This window comes from Strigops habroptila, chromosome 3 (assembly GCF_004027225.2).
Source record: "Strigops habroptila isolate Jane chromosome 3, bStrHab1.2.pri, whole genome shotgun sequence".
NCBI lineage: Eukaryota > Metazoa > Chordata > Aves > Psittaciformes > Psittacidae > Strigops > Strigops habroptila.
Window position 1 is genome coordinate 73,477,740 of NC_044279.2, and position 19,264 is coordinate 73,497,003.

The 19,264-nt window shown below is 44.4% G+C and overlaps 1 protein-coding gene across 2 annotated transcripts in view; it reads left to right on the forward strand.

Annotated features, from left to right (window-relative positions):
* BTBD11 (BTB domain containing 11) overlaps positions 1-19,264 on the forward strand; it is a 173,727-nt gene that overhangs the window by 139,986 nt on the left and 14,477 nt on the right. The window contains exons 6-11 of one of the 2 annotated variants that reach the window (XM_030479855.1): positions 2,642-2,731; positions 5,893-5,994; positions 7,109-7,202; positions 7,312-7,447; positions 9,057-9,277; positions 10,731-10,909. In XM_030479855.1, coding sequence (XP_030335715.1) covers positions 2,642-2,731; positions 5,893-5,994; positions 7,109-7,202; positions 7,312-7,447; positions 9,057-9,277; positions 10,731-10,909 — 822 coding nt within the window. The remainder of the gene's footprint in view (positions 1-2,641; positions 2,732-5,892; positions 5,995-7,108; positions 7,203-7,311; positions 7,448-9,056; positions 9,278-10,730; positions 10,910-19,264) is intronic. The other variant, XM_030479857.1, reaches the window with a different exon arrangement.

Here is a 19,264-nt window from a genome sequence, read left to right on the forward strand (position 1 = left end):
GGCCATGGATACTACTGTTCCCTTTTGAAATAGAGCCACCTGAATTTTCTGATGCCCCTGATGGAAGTGTCACTGCATATTCCTAGAGCTGTGGCATCCTCTTTGGCAGGAGGCAGGTGGCTGCTGCCCCTGAGGTGGTTGCTTGGGTCAGGAGTGTGAGCTATGTTCTTGTTCAGTAGCTTCAGTCTGAGACAATATTATGGGTTTGTTCAAGAAAAGCTTTAGAAAAGGGAAGTAACCCCCCCAAAAAAACCCCAAACCAGACTGTTCATTCCAAGGTTCATATGTTATACTTTTAAAAATTATTATTAGTTTGAGTTAGTCTGAACCTGGAAACTTTTCACACCATATTTCCTCTGTCCTCCAGGCAGAAACCTGGGAACACTCTGGCTTGATTCATCAAAGTACCTAATCATATGCTTAACACTGAACACATGCTTACATCCTGTTTGAGTGAAAGTTAAGCCTGTGCTTAAACATCTCAGATCTTGTAGGATCTCGCATCTTGTAGGATCCCACATCTTGCAGGACAGAGCCCTAAGTGATACAAGGCTGAAAGAGAGAGAGTGATTTTTAGTTTTGCCAAAAGCCAAATGCCATTGTGTTGATTGTACACATAGTTACCGTGTTGTGTGTGCATTGAACACTAATGATGGGCTCACTAAAAATCCATTCCTCCCACGTGCAAAGAGAGTGGGGCTGAGCGATGCTGTAGCACAAGGCTGAGCTGCAGAGCAAGGCAGGGAGGTGCTGGCAGAGGCAGAAGCAGCAGGGACAGCAGTGCAAGGGAAAGGGAGGTTAAAACCTCATTAACTCTGTAAAACCCTGACACTGCAGCATGACACTCTGGTCCCCTTTTAAGTCCTTCAGCTTCATCAGGGCCGAAATGCCCACTTTGGTCTCCAGGCAGACCCTTTGCTCTGGGTGTTGCTGCAGGGTTCTTTGCCATGGCTGCCCACATGCTGCATCTTGGAGGGGGGGCCCAGCACAGGGCTTTCAAATGCTTCTCTTCAGATCTGATTAGACCCCTTGTGCTAAACACTTGATTTAATTATCCAGTGACGCCACTTACAGAAATTGAAAAAACAGCTGAAGGAACATGTATTTAATTTTAAGCTGCCATCCCCTCCCCATGTTTCAAGGCCCAAACACTATTTTCTGTAATTCTCATGGTTCCTGCAGCGTTTATTGACTGCCAAAGGAAATGTTTTGCCACTGACTGTAGCTGAAGTAGTTTCAAATTCTCTTTGCAAGTAACTTCAAGTCACTAAAGAACTCTCCTTGCCTAGGGTGAGCTTGTTTTTTCTTAATAATGGCATGAGGCCCTAAATGCCTGTTCCCTTACTCTGTATCTCAGTAAGTACATGTCAGATTTGATCCTATGAAATGCTCAGTCTGTTGCAGGGGGGATAAAGTACCTTATAGGGAAAACCTTAATTTACATTTTCTCTAGAAGAGCAGCCCTTTCATACATAAGCACCCACGACCTTTAGCTCTGCATGCAAATAGAAAAATGGGGTAGTTCAGCAAAAATAGTGGTGCTGGGCTCTGGCTAGGAAGACCTCTGTGTTGTGGCACTGTGTCTGGCCGTGCTGAGCACCTCCAGTTTCTCTGAAAATCACTTCATGGCAGCACTCAGGTTAAGCAGCAAATAGGCTATCATCTGACAGCAAATTTACCAGGAGAGCTCAAGGTAGGCTATAAACATGCATCGGGGGTAGCTGCGTGCTGTGGTAGATTTACTGCAAAACAACTGGTGGCTGTTGATCAACACCACCCAACTGTATTTAATAAGCAGCTTTTTCTGTTATAATTTACAGTAGATTTAATGATTTTTTTTTTCTCGTCGTTTCCTCTGGACTCATTACTACAGCCACAGTAATACTTATCTTAAGGGAGAAATGGTGATGAGCCGTAGCAGGTATTTCAGATTAATACAAATTGCCTTGTGGTGGTTCTGTAGCAAAGGGTCACTTAACCTGCTTTTTCTCCAAACAGGGCTGTGTTTTCCTGGAACTAGCAACTTGCAACAATGCTGTCTGTCATTTCATTTAAAATTAAGCCTTTGTTTGCTAGGGAGTGCTATACAAAGCCTTTACATTTCTAGCTCTTTAACCATATCCACTTTGAAAAGCTGTGCCCAAATCTAACCTTCTTAAGAGGAGCTTGGGATGTTTTTAAAGGCTCTTTCAGTAATTAAAAAGTTGTATTTTATGAAACTGTTATCATAGAAAACCGAATAGAATTATTTATTGTCTTTTTAAATACCGGTGGAAATACAGTTGCTTTGATAAAAACATTTGTCTGCTGGGGCCCAAAGACAAAGATGCTCAGTTTATTATAAAAGATGGAGGTGAGGCTCACAAGCCCTAGTTTCACTCACCATGCTGAGGATGCTGAGAATAACATGAAAAAAAAACCAACCCAAAACCACTCAACATGGCAGCAAAATGGAGATTTTACAAAAATGGTTGGCTTTTGTTAGTCTGAGGGGCATGTCTGTAATAGAGGTAATGGCTTTCATTAAATGCATACTGTTAGTCTTGATTATATATACTTAAATAATTGTTTTAAAAAATCAAAGAGAGTTTTGTGTTAAATTTGTCAATTCCTTTGTTTTTTAACTCCAACAAATGACTAGGGCATGACTCCACTGATGTATGCTTGTGTCAGGGGTGATGAGGCTATGGTGCAGATGCTGCTAGATGCTGGAGCAGATCTGAATGCTGAGGTGAGGACTTTTGTTGATTGTATCTTTGTTCTGTTATTCGTTTACATCTTAAACTACCCCCTGAAACCATAGTGGAGGGAAAATCCCAAGAATTAAAAAGAAATGTGTCTTACCCTGGACAGCACCACTTGAAATGAATACTGAAATCAAACTGCATTAGATTATCATTGGGATTCACTGCACAGAAGGGGTCAAGTCATCGAACATGTCCCACGGGTAATATTGATTTAGTTGTGTTTGCGCACTGGAAATGAATGCAGGCATTAGCAATAGCACGGAGCATGGCTCTAATGATATTGGAAGGACTCCCTGAATCTCAACTGAGTTAAAATGAAGAGGGTAAAAGAAATACCTGTCTGATAACCTGCCAACACTTGAGCATTTCTGCACGTTGGGATGTTCCAGCCAAGCATCCCCAGCACACAAGTGCAATGTAGGTCCCACTGCTTTGTCTTACAAAGTGCCTCAGGCTAAAAACTATTGGATGAGGAGTTTGAAGCTTCTAGAATATCAACGTCTCTTTGATGAATGCAGATCACAAACTTACACATCACAATCTGTCCACCAAACAGATTGTGGTCCAACCCTGTGCAGTGCAGGTATGTACATTTTTAAAGAGCCATTTGAATATCCGCAGAAGAACTAGTTGCTAATGACTCCCGTTTCAATTTGTTGAGGTCATGAGTAAATTAAGCTGTCTGCTTCACTTATCTGTGTTCCATCTGTTCTGTTTGGACTTGAGTGAGCTGATAAATCGTAGTCACTGCTTTCAGCCAGACGTTTTGCACTTCTAAAAAATCTAATTTAAAAGTAGAAGTGGATGTCACCTGTAAGAGACTGATAGTCATTACTATCTGATTGCTGTTTGGTGGCTTATGTGAAATCAGCTGATGATTTCAGTTCCCCAAATTCAAGCGCACCACCCTCAAGAGCTGGCAATAATTGAAAACTTGAACCCCTGTTAGCACTCTCGATAGGCACACCAAATACTGAATGGGCCTGGAGACCGATCTCTCCTTTAACCCTGTCTGTGGCTCAGAGGTGAGTGGCATTATTTGGTTCCTAGGACAAGTTTTCATTAGGAGCAGTTCTTCCAATTTCTCCAGTAATCTTCCAGACTTGAATCAAATGCAAATTTAAACAGTTTTGTCTTCCTGAAACTGCTGACATCTGAGAGAACAGCTCCAGTGACGAATGCGAACCTCCCTGATTCATTTCTGTAGAGTGTTTGCTCTAAAATCAAATGAAAACACTTTGGGACAAGAACTGTGAATAATTATGGTGTGCAATTATAAGATGATTTGTGCACACCACAACCAACTGTGCAAATTGGGCAATTATGGGGAAAAAAAGGCAAATCAACCACGAACAAAAATAAATACTCTGTCAGGTGCCTGCATCATTTTCCCCTTTCTCTTTGCAAATCGGTTATATATATATATATGTTTCCAAAAGTAGCCTCAAATGCTGGGTGCCTCCCTTTCTGATTGCCCATCTTTAGCAAAAATGGACTCATTTCCAGATGTGCTGAGATGCTGCAGTTTGCTCTGGAGTCAGTGGGACCTGTAGCTGCTCAGCAAATCTTAATGGAGGCCTTAAAAGCCTGGTCAACCGCAGGTCTTTTGCAAACACCGTGTCAACTGGAAGGAGCTCTAACCAAAAAAAAGGAGCAAAGGAGTTAAAATGACTTCATTTTCTTTGCCACTTTCTGTGGGCTGCCCTGAACAGTGGTGGGAATCCGTGCTTGAGGAGGAGCTGGAATGCATTTGCTAAACCCTGATACTGCCCATCCTCACCCTCTGCTGCTCTTGCTCCCCAGGCTAAACCCCAAGGCACAAACTGCTCAATCCTCTTCCTTCTGAACAAACCCAGACCTAAAGAAGCCTTTGCTCAGAGGCCAGCACTCTTCTGTTGCACTTTGAGCTCTCTCTTTGGCAAATCTCTGCGATAACACCCAGGTGCTGGTGCAGATCCACTCCTCTGGCAAGCTCCAGGATCTGCATGGGCTGTTCAGATTTTGCCCTCACCCCTGTCCTTAGGACTGAGGGTCTGGTCGTGTGCTTCTAGCGAAACGCTGCATGTGGCGCTTGGAAATGTGAACTGCTAATGCAACTGAGCATTTAATAACTGGTCCTGCTCCCCTACATGGATAAACGTGCTTCAGACGAGGTAGTGAAAGCATAGCTGGCTGATGAAACAGAGATGGTGCATCTTTTACTCTGATTTTAGTCCTTCTCTGAAGATCAATAATAAGGTGTTGAATTTTAGTGTCACACTCCATCTGAGTGTACAGCCTTGGATTGCAAACGTTCATTAGATTTTACCATCTCTGTGAACCTCATCAATATTAATACTCCCATCTTTAAGACAGGGAAACTGAAGCAAAGAGTGGTTATTTGTCTTCCCCAATGTCTACATTAGATGCGTCAGGCACTAAGGCGTAGAAAATGGAAGGAGCAATGCGAAAAATACCATTTCATTTTCCAAAGATGTAGTTTGCATCTCTTTTAACTGTCACCACCCTTCTCTTTTAACTCAACTCAGACAGGAGAAGGCAGTAAAAGGAGTTTTCTTAAAGCATTAAGTGCCACTCTGCCCCATCATTTCTCAGCTGTCTTTTTTCCTCTGGTGGGAGAGGAGGAGCCCAGAAGCATACCTGTGAACTCTAGGATAGGGCTTGCGATATGTCTTTCATGACAGCAGTGACAAAAGTGATAGTGATTTATGTGGAAAGAATTTCTTTGGGCCTGGAGCATTCCCAAGACCCAGGGCTGTTGATACACAGCCTGGAGAAGTCAGTGGGAGCGGTCCTTAGCTGTAAGTGTCCTGATCCATCCCTGCTTCCCCAGTGTGTGCTGTTGTAACCAGCTGTGGATGTTTTTGACCTTGTGCAAAAGAATCCGGTGGCCAGTGGTTTAGATGGAGCTACAGTAGTTGGTAAAAAGACTTCATTTGGTATGAACTCTATTCAAGCTATCAAATCAGCATGAACAGTTTTAATATTCAGAAAATTTTTGCAGGAAAAAAACCCGAAGCCGATCATTCTATAAAGCACCTTTCCCAGGTTTTCTATCTCACTCCCTCACATGCCTGGCTTTCAGGCAGGTTGAATTTTATTACGTATAGCTCTTTAAAAAAAAATAACTTTAATTTGTTTGTAGGTTGTCAGTACTGCTCATAAATACCCATCCGTCCACCCTGAGACCCGCCATTGGACAGCTCTGACATTTGCTGTGTTGCATGGACATATTCCTGTAGTTCAGGTATTATTGTATTTCCCTACCTGCATCTCATTCTTTTGTTTCTCCTTTTCAGTTCTAATTACATCCATCTCAAACCAGAATCCTCTTGTCATACTTATATTGGTTACTTCTGCTTCTTCTAGAGTGTACTGATATATAATAGACCTATTATATAGCAAATACAGTGTTCAAACCTTAACCAATATGAGGTTTAAATAGGACAATTTTAAAGCAAAGTTGCACCAAAAAAAGTCTGACAACTCCTTGTGCTCCTTCCTGACCACTTGTTTTATATGTTTGTTTATTCATTCATTACACTTTCTTAGACTATAATGTTCTAGCAAATACAAAACCACTGCCTTGGTGGCAAAGATGTGGACAACAGCCCTTGTGCTGCTCCAAAGGGGGAGAAGCACTCACTCTCCATACCCCATCGAGGTGTAACGTGGGATATGCTGGTTCTGTGCTTTGGCATCTCGAAAGTTGAGAAGGTTTATTCTTCAAAACAGCTGTGTCTATGGCACACTTAATGAAGCACCAAAACTGTGAAGGTCTCAAGACAGAAATGGCCAAGATAGGGCCGGAGCACAGGCTCCAGCCTGCTCAACTTAGCCACTTTTGTTTTCAGCATTGTTGTTATTTATGTGGAAGTGTCCCTGATGGAGATCACAGCTTTTGGACTGATTGCTGCAATTGGTTCTTAAGAATTGCCTTTCCTTTGGCCATGACTATATATAAAGATGGAGAAAATTGAAATCTGATCCATTTTAGGATGGTGCTGGGCTTCTAGAAGACCATGAAGGAACAATGCTTGTCGGGTTAATTTTCAGTACTTCCGTCTTCTGTGCATCACTTCCTAACACTGGCCTTACCCCATTTCCCATTTAGAAACACTGGGTTACACTTTTTTGGCTCTGAAGCTGGACACTACTGCTCCTGGTGTCCGGCAGCATAAACTGAGCGAAAAAAGGAATGAATTTGCCTTTGTGAAACAATGGGCAGAATTTGCATGTCACTTGTCTCCATCGTATCTGGTTTGCAGATAACAAGAAGCATTAGACTCTCATTCGTCACTGTTCGTGAACTCTGAAGACTGATACCCCCAGTTGTTCTAAATGTTGAATTTTCTTTCTAGCTGTTGCTGGATGCTGGAGCAAAAGTAGAAGGTTCTTTGGAGCATGGAGAAGAAAATTACTCTGAAACTCCTTTACAGTTGGCAGCAGCTGCTGGTAAGGACTTTCTTCTCCCACTGTAATAAGTTCTTCAGTCAGGATCTGTGGTTTAGGCGAGCAAGCACTGGATTGTAAAAGAAGTAAAACTAAATCTCTTGACTTGCAGGAAATTTTGAACTGGTCAGTTTGCTGTTGGAGCGAGGAGCTGACCCCATGATAGGAACAATGTACAGGAACGGCATTTCCATGACTCCACAAGGTGACATGAACTCTTTCAGTCAGGCTGCTGCACATGGACACAGGTAGAGTGGGAACAAGTCTAGTGGCATCCTTCACGTGCTTATTTTTTGCCTGGACATCCGGTTTGAGCAGATGGGTGCAAGTTCTGCATGAACAATTGAACATGCCACCAACTGGGCAGAGATGTAAGGCTTTTTGGTAGCATGTGATTTTAACCAGTTGGTGGTACAAGCTGCTTTTTGCTATCATCTGATTGAAAAAAAGAGGAAGGGCAGTCCTCATGCTGTGTTGCAAGGCAATGGTGGTTAAATGGCAGCTGATGTGATGACAGAGAGGAATGCCAAGGGCATTCCTTCTGAATTTCTTGATATATTTCTCAGGTCTGAGTGAATCATATCTGTACTGCTGCAGCCTTAATTTTCGTTGAACAGAGTTTCTGCATCTGTGTTTACTGTAAAGTCCTGTGTGTCTTAATGTTGTATGTGTGCTGTAAATCTAAAACAAAAGGTAATGAAATGAGCACCTGGCATGCATGATCTTGCAACGTTCAGGAGTTAACTGCAGTGTAATGGATTAGTATTATGATCTTCACATTCCTACTTTTCTGATTGTAGCCATCCAGAGGAACATAGATACAGGTTAGAGACAGTACCTACCGTCTGTTTGCTTAGAGATGAGCTGCCAGTCTAACAACTTGCTAACGGCATGTCAGGGTGGGTTCACACAACAGTGCCCATCTGAAGCCTGCTAGGGATCCCTAGGACAGAGAGGACCCTTTGGTTTCTGGAGTCTCACGTTCAGCTGGCTTGAATGGGAGCCATATGCCTGAGGAGGACCTGGGGCTCTCCTCGGCTTGGCTGCTGGCTGTGCATGTCACAGGCTCTGGCTCTTATGTTCCTATATGTACGCCGCTCACGTACACTCCTTCCTCCTTCCCTCTCTACCCTAAAGTTGTTTGGGACATGCCACCCCATCCTGGGGTCTGAGCAGCTGAAGGGAGGACATTGGAGTACAAGCAAAGTGGGATGGGGACCAGCCTGGTTTCTTTTCTCACAGATGTGAAACCAAGTGACTCTGTTGAGATTGATGAGGTTAAACTGGTACAAACCTGAGGGCACCAAGTCTCTCAGTCTCTCATCTATTTGATGGCACTCTACTTTGCAGAGTGGTCTCAAATGTGCTTGAACCTGCCCTGACTGGCCCTGTTCAATGTCTAGTTGCTCCAGCTTTCCCAGACCGCTTTGTGTGTTAATCAAGTGGTGGTGCTTTCAGTAGCTCCAGGCAGCTCCTTTCTCAAGTGGCCTCCATGGCGGAAGTCCTGAGAGCTTCTCCAGAGGCACCTTGGCCTTCCCTGATTGTGGGAAGAAGCCTTGGGTCACATTTAGCTCATGGGTTTCCATTCCCATGAGATGATGCCACTCGTGCGACATCTGTACAGTTCCTGTCACAGCAGACGTGGCCCAGGCAGTGCAGGTGGTCTAGCAGGAGCTGTGCTTGTCTCAGGTCTGCTCTCAGTTGATTCTGCCATTAATTGAAGTAATTTCCTGGATAGGTGTTTAACTTGCCATGTTGCAGCGAGTATGCTGGGCACAACAAAAGCCTAGCCACTGACTCTGCTCTCCTGCCTTCTCCTTCCTTCTCTCCTTCTGTCTGTCATGCTGTGATTGACAGGAACGTCTTTCGTAAGCTGCTTGCTCAGCCAGAGAAGGAGAAGAGCGATATTCTGTCACTGGAGGAGATCCTGGCTGAGGGGACAGACTTACCCGACTCAGCAGCAGCTCCACTCTGCGCCAGCCGCAACAGCAAGGCCAAGCTGAAAGCCCTGAAGGAGGCCATGTACCACAGCGCCGAGCACGGCTACGTGGATGTGACCATTGACATACGGAGCATAGGTCAGTCCCGGCAACCTTTCTCCTCTACCTCTGGGGAAGGAACACTGAAAGAAATGCATCTCTTGATGAGATGTTGCTTAAACTGACCACGGTTTCACCTTCCTCAACTCTTGTGGAAGCAGAAGGTGATGGGGGATCTGGCAGATTCTCAGCCCATTTCAGCTCTACAGCATACCCTATTCAGGGGCCACTGGTACATTTCTGCAGGACAGAGTGATTTCCACTAGCAGCCATCTTCACTGCTGCATGGCAGAGCATTAGATAAGGCTCTGAGGCAGTGTTTGGCTCAGTGATTGTGCCACCTCTAACAGCTCCTCTTCTGTACTCTTCTGTAAAGCAGTCCACCATTAAAACATCTTTATTTTCTGGAGTTTGTGAGCCTCTGAGGGTAGGAGCTGGGAACCGGATTCTTGGTGTGCCAACTCTGCCAGTGCAGGTTTTGAACATCATAACAGCCTGCTGGGAAGTTGCTTCTGCCCGTGGGGAGGGTGGTTGCGTAGCGTGGAGGGGAATTGGTCTGGACTGTGTATTTACCATCCCCATTGATCTGCATTCAGAGAAAGAGACCCAAGTGCTTGGTATGCCTCTGCCGGGTGCAGTGCTCCAGCTATGGGGATATGTGGCATGGGTCAGGGTGCGCAGCGGTCTGAGCAGTGGCTCGCCGAGTAGGCTAAGCAGGCAAAGCCCTGGCAGTGAACAGGAGGAGAGCAACAAGGCTGCTCTCCAGGCACTGGACATTTGCTAAAATGAGAGGAAAAACCTTTTGCAGCCAAATGAGAGGCTCACGTTTCCTCCTCCCGCTTCATCCTGCAAGAGCAGAAACTAGGTCACATCCAGCGTAAAGCCTGCAGAGGTACTTTAGCTCCATGTGCTTTCTCACTCACTGCATGGGAGCAGTTCCCTTTAAATTCCTGGAGAGTGGTTCTGCCACAACAAACTGCTTGAAAAGGTTGATCTGCTGAACTCGCCCAGTGTTGTTTAGGGAAAATAGTAATGATCAGGAGAGGACATGGAGTAGCACTAAAGAAAGTTTTAATCTGAAGACCACCAGTCTGAATCCAGGTGGGTAGTGGCCAAAATTGGGGGCTTTTTGCCATTTAATAGCTCTCCAGGGCCGCATTCAAACAAATGAGCTAGTGTAAATCTAGTTTCCAAAAGGCTTTTGCATCACAGAGCACCACAGCAATTACCACAAATTGGCAGTCTCAGCAGAGAAGCTGAAAGCTAGATGAGCTGAGAGACCACAGTCTTCTCCTAGCATTTTCAGGAAAGCCTCTGTGCAATAGGTCTGGGATGTCCGTATAACCACCAGCTTTCTCATTCGGGGTTAAGTAGGAATTTGATTTCTAGGGTTGTTTGGCAGCTTTTGCTTAAAATCTTAGCATAAGTAAAGGTAAAAAAGCAGAAGGGCACCTCCCCAAAGCTGGGAATGAGCTTTGCCCTCCGTCCATAGGTGTTCCCTGGACACTGCACACGTGGTTGGAGTCCTTGCGCACGTCCTTCCAGCAGCACAGACGACCTCTCATCCAGTGTCTGCTAAAGGAATTCAAGTCCATTCAGGAAGAAGAGTACACAGAGGAGCTCATCACGCAAGGGTTGCCTCTGATGTTTGAGATACTTAAAGCCAGCAAGGTAGGATAAGTTATGCGTTTTAAAGAAATCAGCTTCATTCCCATCCCTTGCAATTTTGTTTTTGCACAGCTGTCCCAAAGGTTGTTTAGAGTGTATAGGGTTATTATTATTACTTGTATTATATATCTCAGGGTTTTTTTCACAGTGGAAGCATGGGTTAAAAACAAGCTAATTGCATCTCTTGATAGAACAGCTTAATACTGATGCTAACATTATGCTGGAGAGACAACAGAAGCTGATGCGTAGCGGTGAAATTAACATCAAACAGGTCACTGCGGTATGGCAAGAGATATTGATAACCAGACCAACCCAAAGAGTAACTTTACCCAGCTTGTTTTACAGGACCATACAACAAAGCTAATACTCATATTTACTCTGGATTTGTTTAACCTCGCACATGACTTTCTCTTCTCTTCATGTGGGGTTTGGGCATGTAGGGACACTGGTCTCTAGAAGCACAGAACAGGATAATTTTTTTTTAAATCTTCTGTGTAAGTGTTTGTACTTGCAGCCTTCCCAGATTTATTCTTAGCTGACATTTTCTTAGCCAGACAAATCAGACTAACAAAACCTTTTGAGGGAGGTACCACTGGGTATGAAGTATAATAGCAAAGGCGATGATCATGGGGCGGGCCAGGAGAGGAAAATGTCTTACCTAGTGAAGGATGGATACTTCCTTTTAAAACTTGTTATAACCATCATTCTCTTCTCTACTGGTCCTCCTGACAATCAGTTGCTCCCAAGGAATGCCTGGTCAACTTTACTGTTGCCAGAAAATCATTTTAGTGATGAAAAGCATCAAAACGGTTTGATTGCTGTTCTTTTTCTCATGCATCATGTTGGTATGGTCTTCTAATTGTTGAACTGGGAAATAAGTAACATTTCTCACCCAACTCTGCATGTAACAGCAAGGAGCAAATAATTTTTAGTACCTGCAGCAAAAGCCTAAATAATGTGAAAAGGGGAGAGGTTCTGGTATAAGCACTCAATACTAAAAGATTCCAGACTTAGTATAGCTAGTAAAAGCCTACATGGATTTATTTCTTCTATTTTGCTGCAAAAGAGGGCTTGGACTACAGTCCGAGCAAATCCTTAACATTTGTTCCAGCAATTGTTCTGATATTTGCTCCCATGAGTCTTCCCTTTGGGATTAGTTTGTATTGGATGGGTATTTATGGAGAATGTTTGAGATAGCTTTTAGGAAATAATTCCAAATCCTAAGATTTGTAGATTCCTTGTTCTGAACTCACTTGGGTTAATGTTTGTTCATCCAGAAACTGCCAGCAAGATGCTGTTTGGTTTGAAAGCTGATATAAAATTAATCGTATTGAAAACTCAATGGACATTCAGTTTAGGCCTTGTAATCTAGGTTGGGGGTGTCTTTAATTGCTCTCCTCCTGGGTGGCTGAAGCCAAGGCCAATGATCATTGTTAGAATAAGTTACTTACAGGATAAAACTTTTGGGACATATTAGACTGTGTCTATTGAGTCTGTTGTAGGAGACCTGGAAACAAATAACACTGCTACCTTCTGCTTTGGGTTCACTTAAAACCTAAAAAGTGGCGGGGTGAAACTGAAGTATCACAAAACCCCCTGCATGACAAAGAAGGAATCTGTGCTGATCTTTATTCCTGCCTTTGGGCCTTAGGAGAGCTGCCTGTCTTCACTCTTCATGAGCATGCATATTCACAAACACACACACACTGCTTCATATTCTTAGAAAAATAATTAATCATTCTGGGACACTGTAAGGGTTTACAAATTGTCTGCAAATGGCATGAATTATTGCAGTACTCTTGTCCAAATGGCCTCTCACAAAGCTCTCCCAGACAGAAATGAGGACAGACTCTATATAACCCTTTGGAAGGAATCAAAATAAATTCATTTGTAGGAGAATGAGCCAATAAAATTTCTCCCTGCTCACTCGGTAGAAGGAAGCTGAGATTCAAAGGATCTTCTGTTCCCCGTCTCTGGAAGGGCTGAGAGCAGAGACTGTTCTTTATGTATACCCACACACTGGAAATCTCCTTTAAGAGGTGCAGAAGGGCTGTAACTGCGGTTCACATCCCTCTTTTTCGACAGCAAATTGTAAAGCTCTGCCTTTTGTAGAGCTGTGGGGAGAGGAGCTGGATTTGCCCACATGGACATCCTTTTCCCTGTGGGCTGGGAACTTCAAGAGAGATTACGACTCTTGCTAACATCTCAGTCTGGCTCAGTACCTTTCCTTAATGAGTTTTTCAGGGCAAAAAGTATAAAATAAGCAACTAGGAAGCACAAAGCCACTTAGCATTTCTTGGCTGAGTTAAACAAGATGTCCCATTTGCTACATATTGTGATGCTCAGTATATTTTAATAGCATGGCAACTTGCACCTAATAGAAATGGCATTTTGCATTCCTAGAAATAGTTCCAACTATCCCATATTCTCAGAACAATTTGCAAATATTAATGAGTTGAGACATTGAGGAAGATCTTACCTCCCTTTACGAACAGGGAAACTGAGGTAATTAAGCAGGCAGATTCTCAGCGCCTCATAAAGTGACAGTCCCGGCCTCAGAAGCTGTGACGACCTGGATAAGACAGACAGAGTAGGAAGCACACCTTCTGCCCCACCTTTTGCTTTGCACTGTCAGACAAAATGTTCTTGCAGGTCCAGATGTGAGGGTTTATGTGGCAGCACTGCACCAGCCAGCACTGATGCTGGTGTCCTGCAGGGTGGCACTTCGCTCCCATTTATGTGCTGGAATGCTGACAGTAGAAATAAAAGTAAAATTAGGAGAAGTCCTGATGCTGGAACACAGAACAGCAATAAAAATTGGCAAATCAGGCAAAAGTGGTTGAGCTGAAGGCCATAGTTTCATTGTTTCTTTTCAAGCTGTGAAATAAGCAGGGAAGAACAGTGAATAGATTGCACGTTGGTTGTTCATTGCTGCACTAAAGCCCTGGAGGAAGACTTCCAAAAGCACAAATGAAGGTTCGATACTGAGCTCCTGGTGGCTTCCAGTGGGACAGAGTGCTTTCATTTCCTTTCATGCTTTTAAATGTCTTTATCAGCTGCACCTTTGAGAATTGGATGGAGAGCAGAGTGGCAATATTTCCATGCTGGCGAGGCAGAGCTGCAAGAACAGGCAGAGAATTGCTCTGCACTTGCTCCCTTCATGGTTCCTGCTGTTGCGCAGTGAGCTTGTGTCTTTACCAAACTAAAGACCAGAGACAAGGTACTTTAGAGAAAGCAGCATCAGTGGAAAGGACGTGGAGAGCTCAGTGTAAGGCACTTTCCTAAGAGCAAGCAAAACTCAAACCAGGAAAGCTCCGACACTGAAAATGTCAATGACATGGTGGTAGATTTGGGCCACCAAATGAGGAGAAAAGGTGCTGCTGCCATTTTGGGATGAATTGAATCTCTTTGGCAGACAAGCCCACAAACACAGCTTGCTAGAAGTGGTTTGGACAGGGCTGCATGAGACAAAAGCCGGAGAGACACTTCTAGGAGTGAGTAGCCCTGAGCTAAACTTCAGCTGCTACATAGAGCAGAGTTGAGTCCCTCAAGGCTAAGATGACACTGGAGATCTTGTTGCAGAAGAAAGATAAGAAGATGCAGCTGAATTCCTGCCTGTTGGTATCTGTGTTGTGCTCTTCGTGGCCTGGGGAATGCCCCCCAGACTTCTCACAGGAAGCTCTCCTTTGCCTCCAGCTGAGGTTGATGTTGCATTTCCTGAGCTTGGCTCTAAACTGGATTGACCTCCTGCCTCATGTCAGAGAACTGTATTTGCCTGATGAGTGGATGTGCCTGAGGGCTGGCCACAGCTCTGAGATTGCCCCCTTCTCCCCCTCCTCCAAACAGACACTTTTAAAAGAGCTGTGCAGAGGCTGCACCCAGATCTGTGGGCTTATAGTGCCTAAGGTGGAGGCTTACCGGTCAGCTTTCCTGTTTTTGCAGGGAGAGTCTCTTGAGAACAATGTGCTGAACGTGCAGGGATGCTTCTTTGTCCTCTCTCTATGAAAATCGTGGAGCTGTTTCAGTTTGATCTTGACATTTCCACAACCTGAAAAGGGAGAGACTCAAAACCACAACCTTGGAAGTTAAACACATCTGGCCTTTAGAGGAGGTTGGTTTTAGATTTCCACTCTGGAGCTCTGCGTGAGCTTGAATTGTCATTAAAATCACGCAGCTCCATCCATGCAGGCGAGCCAGCACTGTTGCTGGTAGTTATGAGCCAGTTCCATCAACTGCTTTTTCTGCATGCAGCAATTTACATCAGATTGTCCTTGGCCTATTTTTTTGAGAAAAAAAAAAAATGCAGTTTTTTAATTCCAAATAATCTCTCACAACTTTCTCCCTTCCCTCCCGCCATGGCATGGGCAAGGATCTGCTATTTGCCACTACTTTGGATCCTTTGTGGGCACACATCGCTGAAGTGTGCGTGATAGTCCTCATGTGCATTGAGTGCACATGCTGAAGCGTTTTCTGAAGCTCTGCCTGACACTGGAGGTGTTTCACACCAGGAAAACTTGGCATAGGACTATGAGTATTCCTGCCAGTGTATTGTCCAAGACAAAATCACCTTGAAAAGTCATGGAAGGGCTCCTTCATCACCATGGCCTCTGTTGCGTTCTGCAGCTTTCTCTTCATCCTTCCCATCAGTTTGTGTCAGTGACAAGGTCATTTATTTTAAAACCTAGCCCATTAGCAAGGTGTTGATCACACGGTGCAGCCAGGCTTGTTGAAAGATGCAGGAAACTACTTTGCAAAGATGTTTCCTCAGGATTTACAGTTCCTGCAGTTTCCCAACCTCTACAGATGTATCTACAGGCAGCTGAAGGAACCTGCAGGAGTGCACTTTTGGAAGGCTAAGCTTTTTGAATAATAGCCATCAGTCTGGTGTTGACAGTCACTGAGAACAAATAACAATTCAAAACAGTAACCAGGTTTTAAAACTCCAAAAGGCGTGTGGGTATCCTGAGAAACCAAGCCTGTATAGTTTAAAGCTAAAGTACTCTTTTCAGCAGTAACTTGGCCACTTGGAATCCAAAATATCTTAGAAAGTAAACTTTGGGGTGTTTTTTAATATATCTTTTTCACAAAGAGCAGCATGTAGCCTCTGCCTTTCATGTCTCCAGTGAACAGAAAGCAGCAGGAAAGGCTGAAACACCTGCATACTCTGCTGCAGCAAAATGTTCAGAAGCTGAGGCTTGAGATGGGCATTCTGTTTCTTTATTGCTGGGATCTTTCTGGATTTAATCCCTCTAAAACAAATGTCGGGAGAGGTTCCTCAGAGAATGTCAACAGACTCAGCTCATGTGTCCGTTCTAAAAAGTCCAGGCATGGTGGTCAGGAAACGTCAGCTTTCCTCCAAGGTCTGCACGTGACCTAGAAAGTGGCACTAGAACAAGAAGGAGCTGGAAAATTCCCCTTTTTATGCCTTGCTTCATGATGGGCTGAAATGAATATTTTAAGATAGGCTTGAGTGGAGCTGTGTTTTGCTGTATGAAGTCAGACTACCCTGTTCTGCAGGAAGGGCTTAGAGGAGAGGTGAACCCTGTATGGCACTTGGGAAGACACTGGGTTGTAATCAGCTCCTAGAGAAAGCCTTCTCCTAGGAGGGTGCTGTGTATGCTTCTCTTGCTTGGAGAGGGACCAGGAAAGACCCCTCTATGCTGGGTGAAACTTTACTTCCTTGTTAAACTGCCTTTCAACAGAAAATTGAGGGTTTACTCTAATGACAAGTTTCATTAGAACATTTGTTCTGCACATAATATTTTACCTTTCTTGAAAAAATTAACACCTGAAAATTGAGTATTTTGGCTGATGACTGAAACACTTTAACTGAAATAAAATGTGGACTTCCCACAGAGGAGACAGACACACCAAAACCTGCACTAAAAAATAACCCTGAAGACATTCCAGGATGCTAAAGTGCCTGCTTATGGGTTCCATGGAGTGGCTAATGCCCTTCTGTGTGTCAGCTAGTGCCCAGCTTGCGCTCAGTGATTGATCTTTTGGCTGGGGCTTTGAGTGATTTCAGAAGGCAGGTTTCACTGTTCTCAAGTAATTGCAGTGATCTGTAACATTGCCTGTTGTCATTTGTAGTACTTCTGTGTCTAAACAGTTCAGAATAACCAGGATGAAAGTTATCCACACATGTATATCGTGCATTCCCCATGTGAGATGCGAACGCCAGGTACCGAGTGGCATGTTAATAACTCTTAACCCCATCTCGTTTTTTTGTAACACAGATTCTGCTTTGTACTAACACAGGTTTGACTTTTTTTTTTACCCTCTGCCTGCCTTCTAAAATGATTCCCTGCCAGAGGCAGGAGCGGTTTCTTCATTTACAGTAAATAAATGCCATGGATGTGACACCTGCCCTTTTCTGGGCTCTCACCCAGGGATTAGACTGTGCCTGGGGATCTGAGCTCTTTACATACAATGCACAGCTGTGGTATAAAGAGCCTTTTGAAAGAGAGGCTTGGCAGCTTTCCCAGAAGCGAACTGAAGGGTCCATTTGTGCCTTACCTGTGATTAATTCTTTTCCGTTTGTATTTGCAGTGGAAGGACTTGAGCCTGGCACTAACAAAACCCATTTTGTTGTGCAGTTCACTGCCTCTAACTGTATCTCCAACCTCTGGGGCTTCCCTACCTTTGCAGCTGTTGACTAGTATTAATTATGTGTATGCTACTTAATCATCGAGGACTGACCCTCTAAAGTGGCATTTAATCCGTTTTGAGGCAGCTGGCAAAAGTGAGTTATGCCAGAGGACTGTAGCGGAAATACCTACACAAGGATGGAAAAAGTTCTGAGAGATGGCAAAGAAAGTTTCATGGAGTTTGAGTGCTCAGGGCTGGGGGTCTGTGAAAAGCCCTCTCTGTTGCTTCACTCTATGCTCCCCTTTTCCCAGAAAGACCTGATAAACAGAGGGTATCCCAGCACGTTGAGGAAGTTCATGGATGTGTCCTTAATGGGCTCGGGGTATCCTGAGACTCCACTGCTGCTGGAAGAGCTGCTGGGGACCGTGTGTGAGATGAGTGACTAGAAAGTGTTCTGCCACTCTGCATTTAGCAGAGAGCAGGGTCCCCCTCAGGACCAGGGAGAGAAAAGATGCCTTTGACAGCGCCCCTGTTCTATGAGCAGCGTGGCTTCTCCGCTTGCTGGAACATGTGTATTAACAGGCAGATACCAAGCCCAGAAAAAAAAGTGTTTTACCTTTCTGCCTAATGTTTGGTTTTGGGGCTTTGTGGTAGAGGAATTTGAGGGCCTGGCACACTTAGGTTAAAACAGCATTAATGGGGCAGAGCTAGTGAGGGTAACATCAATGGAAGGAAAACCCAAAGGCCTGCTTGGGATTTCAGAGGCAAAGCAAATCAGCCTAACTTGTTACCTCTGTAGAGAGCAGCCATGTGGAGGTGGTGGGATATCTGTAGGGCAGTAAGGGGAACTAATGGCTTTGGGTTTTCAGTAGTCCAGAGAGATATGATGTGGGAGTGGGGGAGCCTATGACAAAGAGGCAAGTGAAGCACAGTGTGATCAGAGAAGAGTAAAAGCTTAGTCTAACTGATGAATCCTACCAGAGTTCTTCCCTTGAGAGTTTGGAGCATAGCCACCAAAATGACGTATACCTTCCACAGGTACTGGACAGAACTAGCTATGCGTTTCCCAACTGTGTCTCGTACCTTGTAGGACCACATCCCAGAATGGCTAGGCTGGGTTGAACTGGGTAAGCTGAAATGGAACAAGCACTCCTAGGGTATGTGCTGAAGTCTGGAGGAGCCTTTCCTGAGTCCTGCCACAGACTTTCACCAGATGGACATTCAAGAAAAAACAGCCCTGCACTCCCCACCCAGGTCTTCACCTCTTTTCACATCAATCAACTAGTCATCTCTGTTCCAGCAACTTGAAAACCTTCAGCTTTGCTTCAAAAGAATTTATGAATTCCCCTCACAGTTCAAGTGCATTCACCAGGAGCGGGGGAATTCCTTTAGATCTCTGCTGAAGAATGCTTTTAAGTCAGGAGACCGCTTGTGTCTACAAAGCAAAGTTGCTTGCTCACCAACCAACTCTCTGCTGGAAGCACCAACTCCCTCAGAAGATTCACTGTTGTTCCCTGTTCCCTCTCGCCTATCTGTAAACTACCCCTATGGCTAGGTAAATATTGTTATTGTATCCTATGCCAAGCTTTCTTCCCCCTCCTACAGCAGAATATGCGCATCAGCTCCCTTTGACTGTGTATGAACGCCCATGTCTGAAAGGAACCTGGCCTCGCTCCAGATCTCAGCCTCACACATCCTGGCACAGTGTTTTCCAACATCAAACTGTGATGATTAAGAAAACAAACTTTGGTTTGCTCCTCTGGTGTT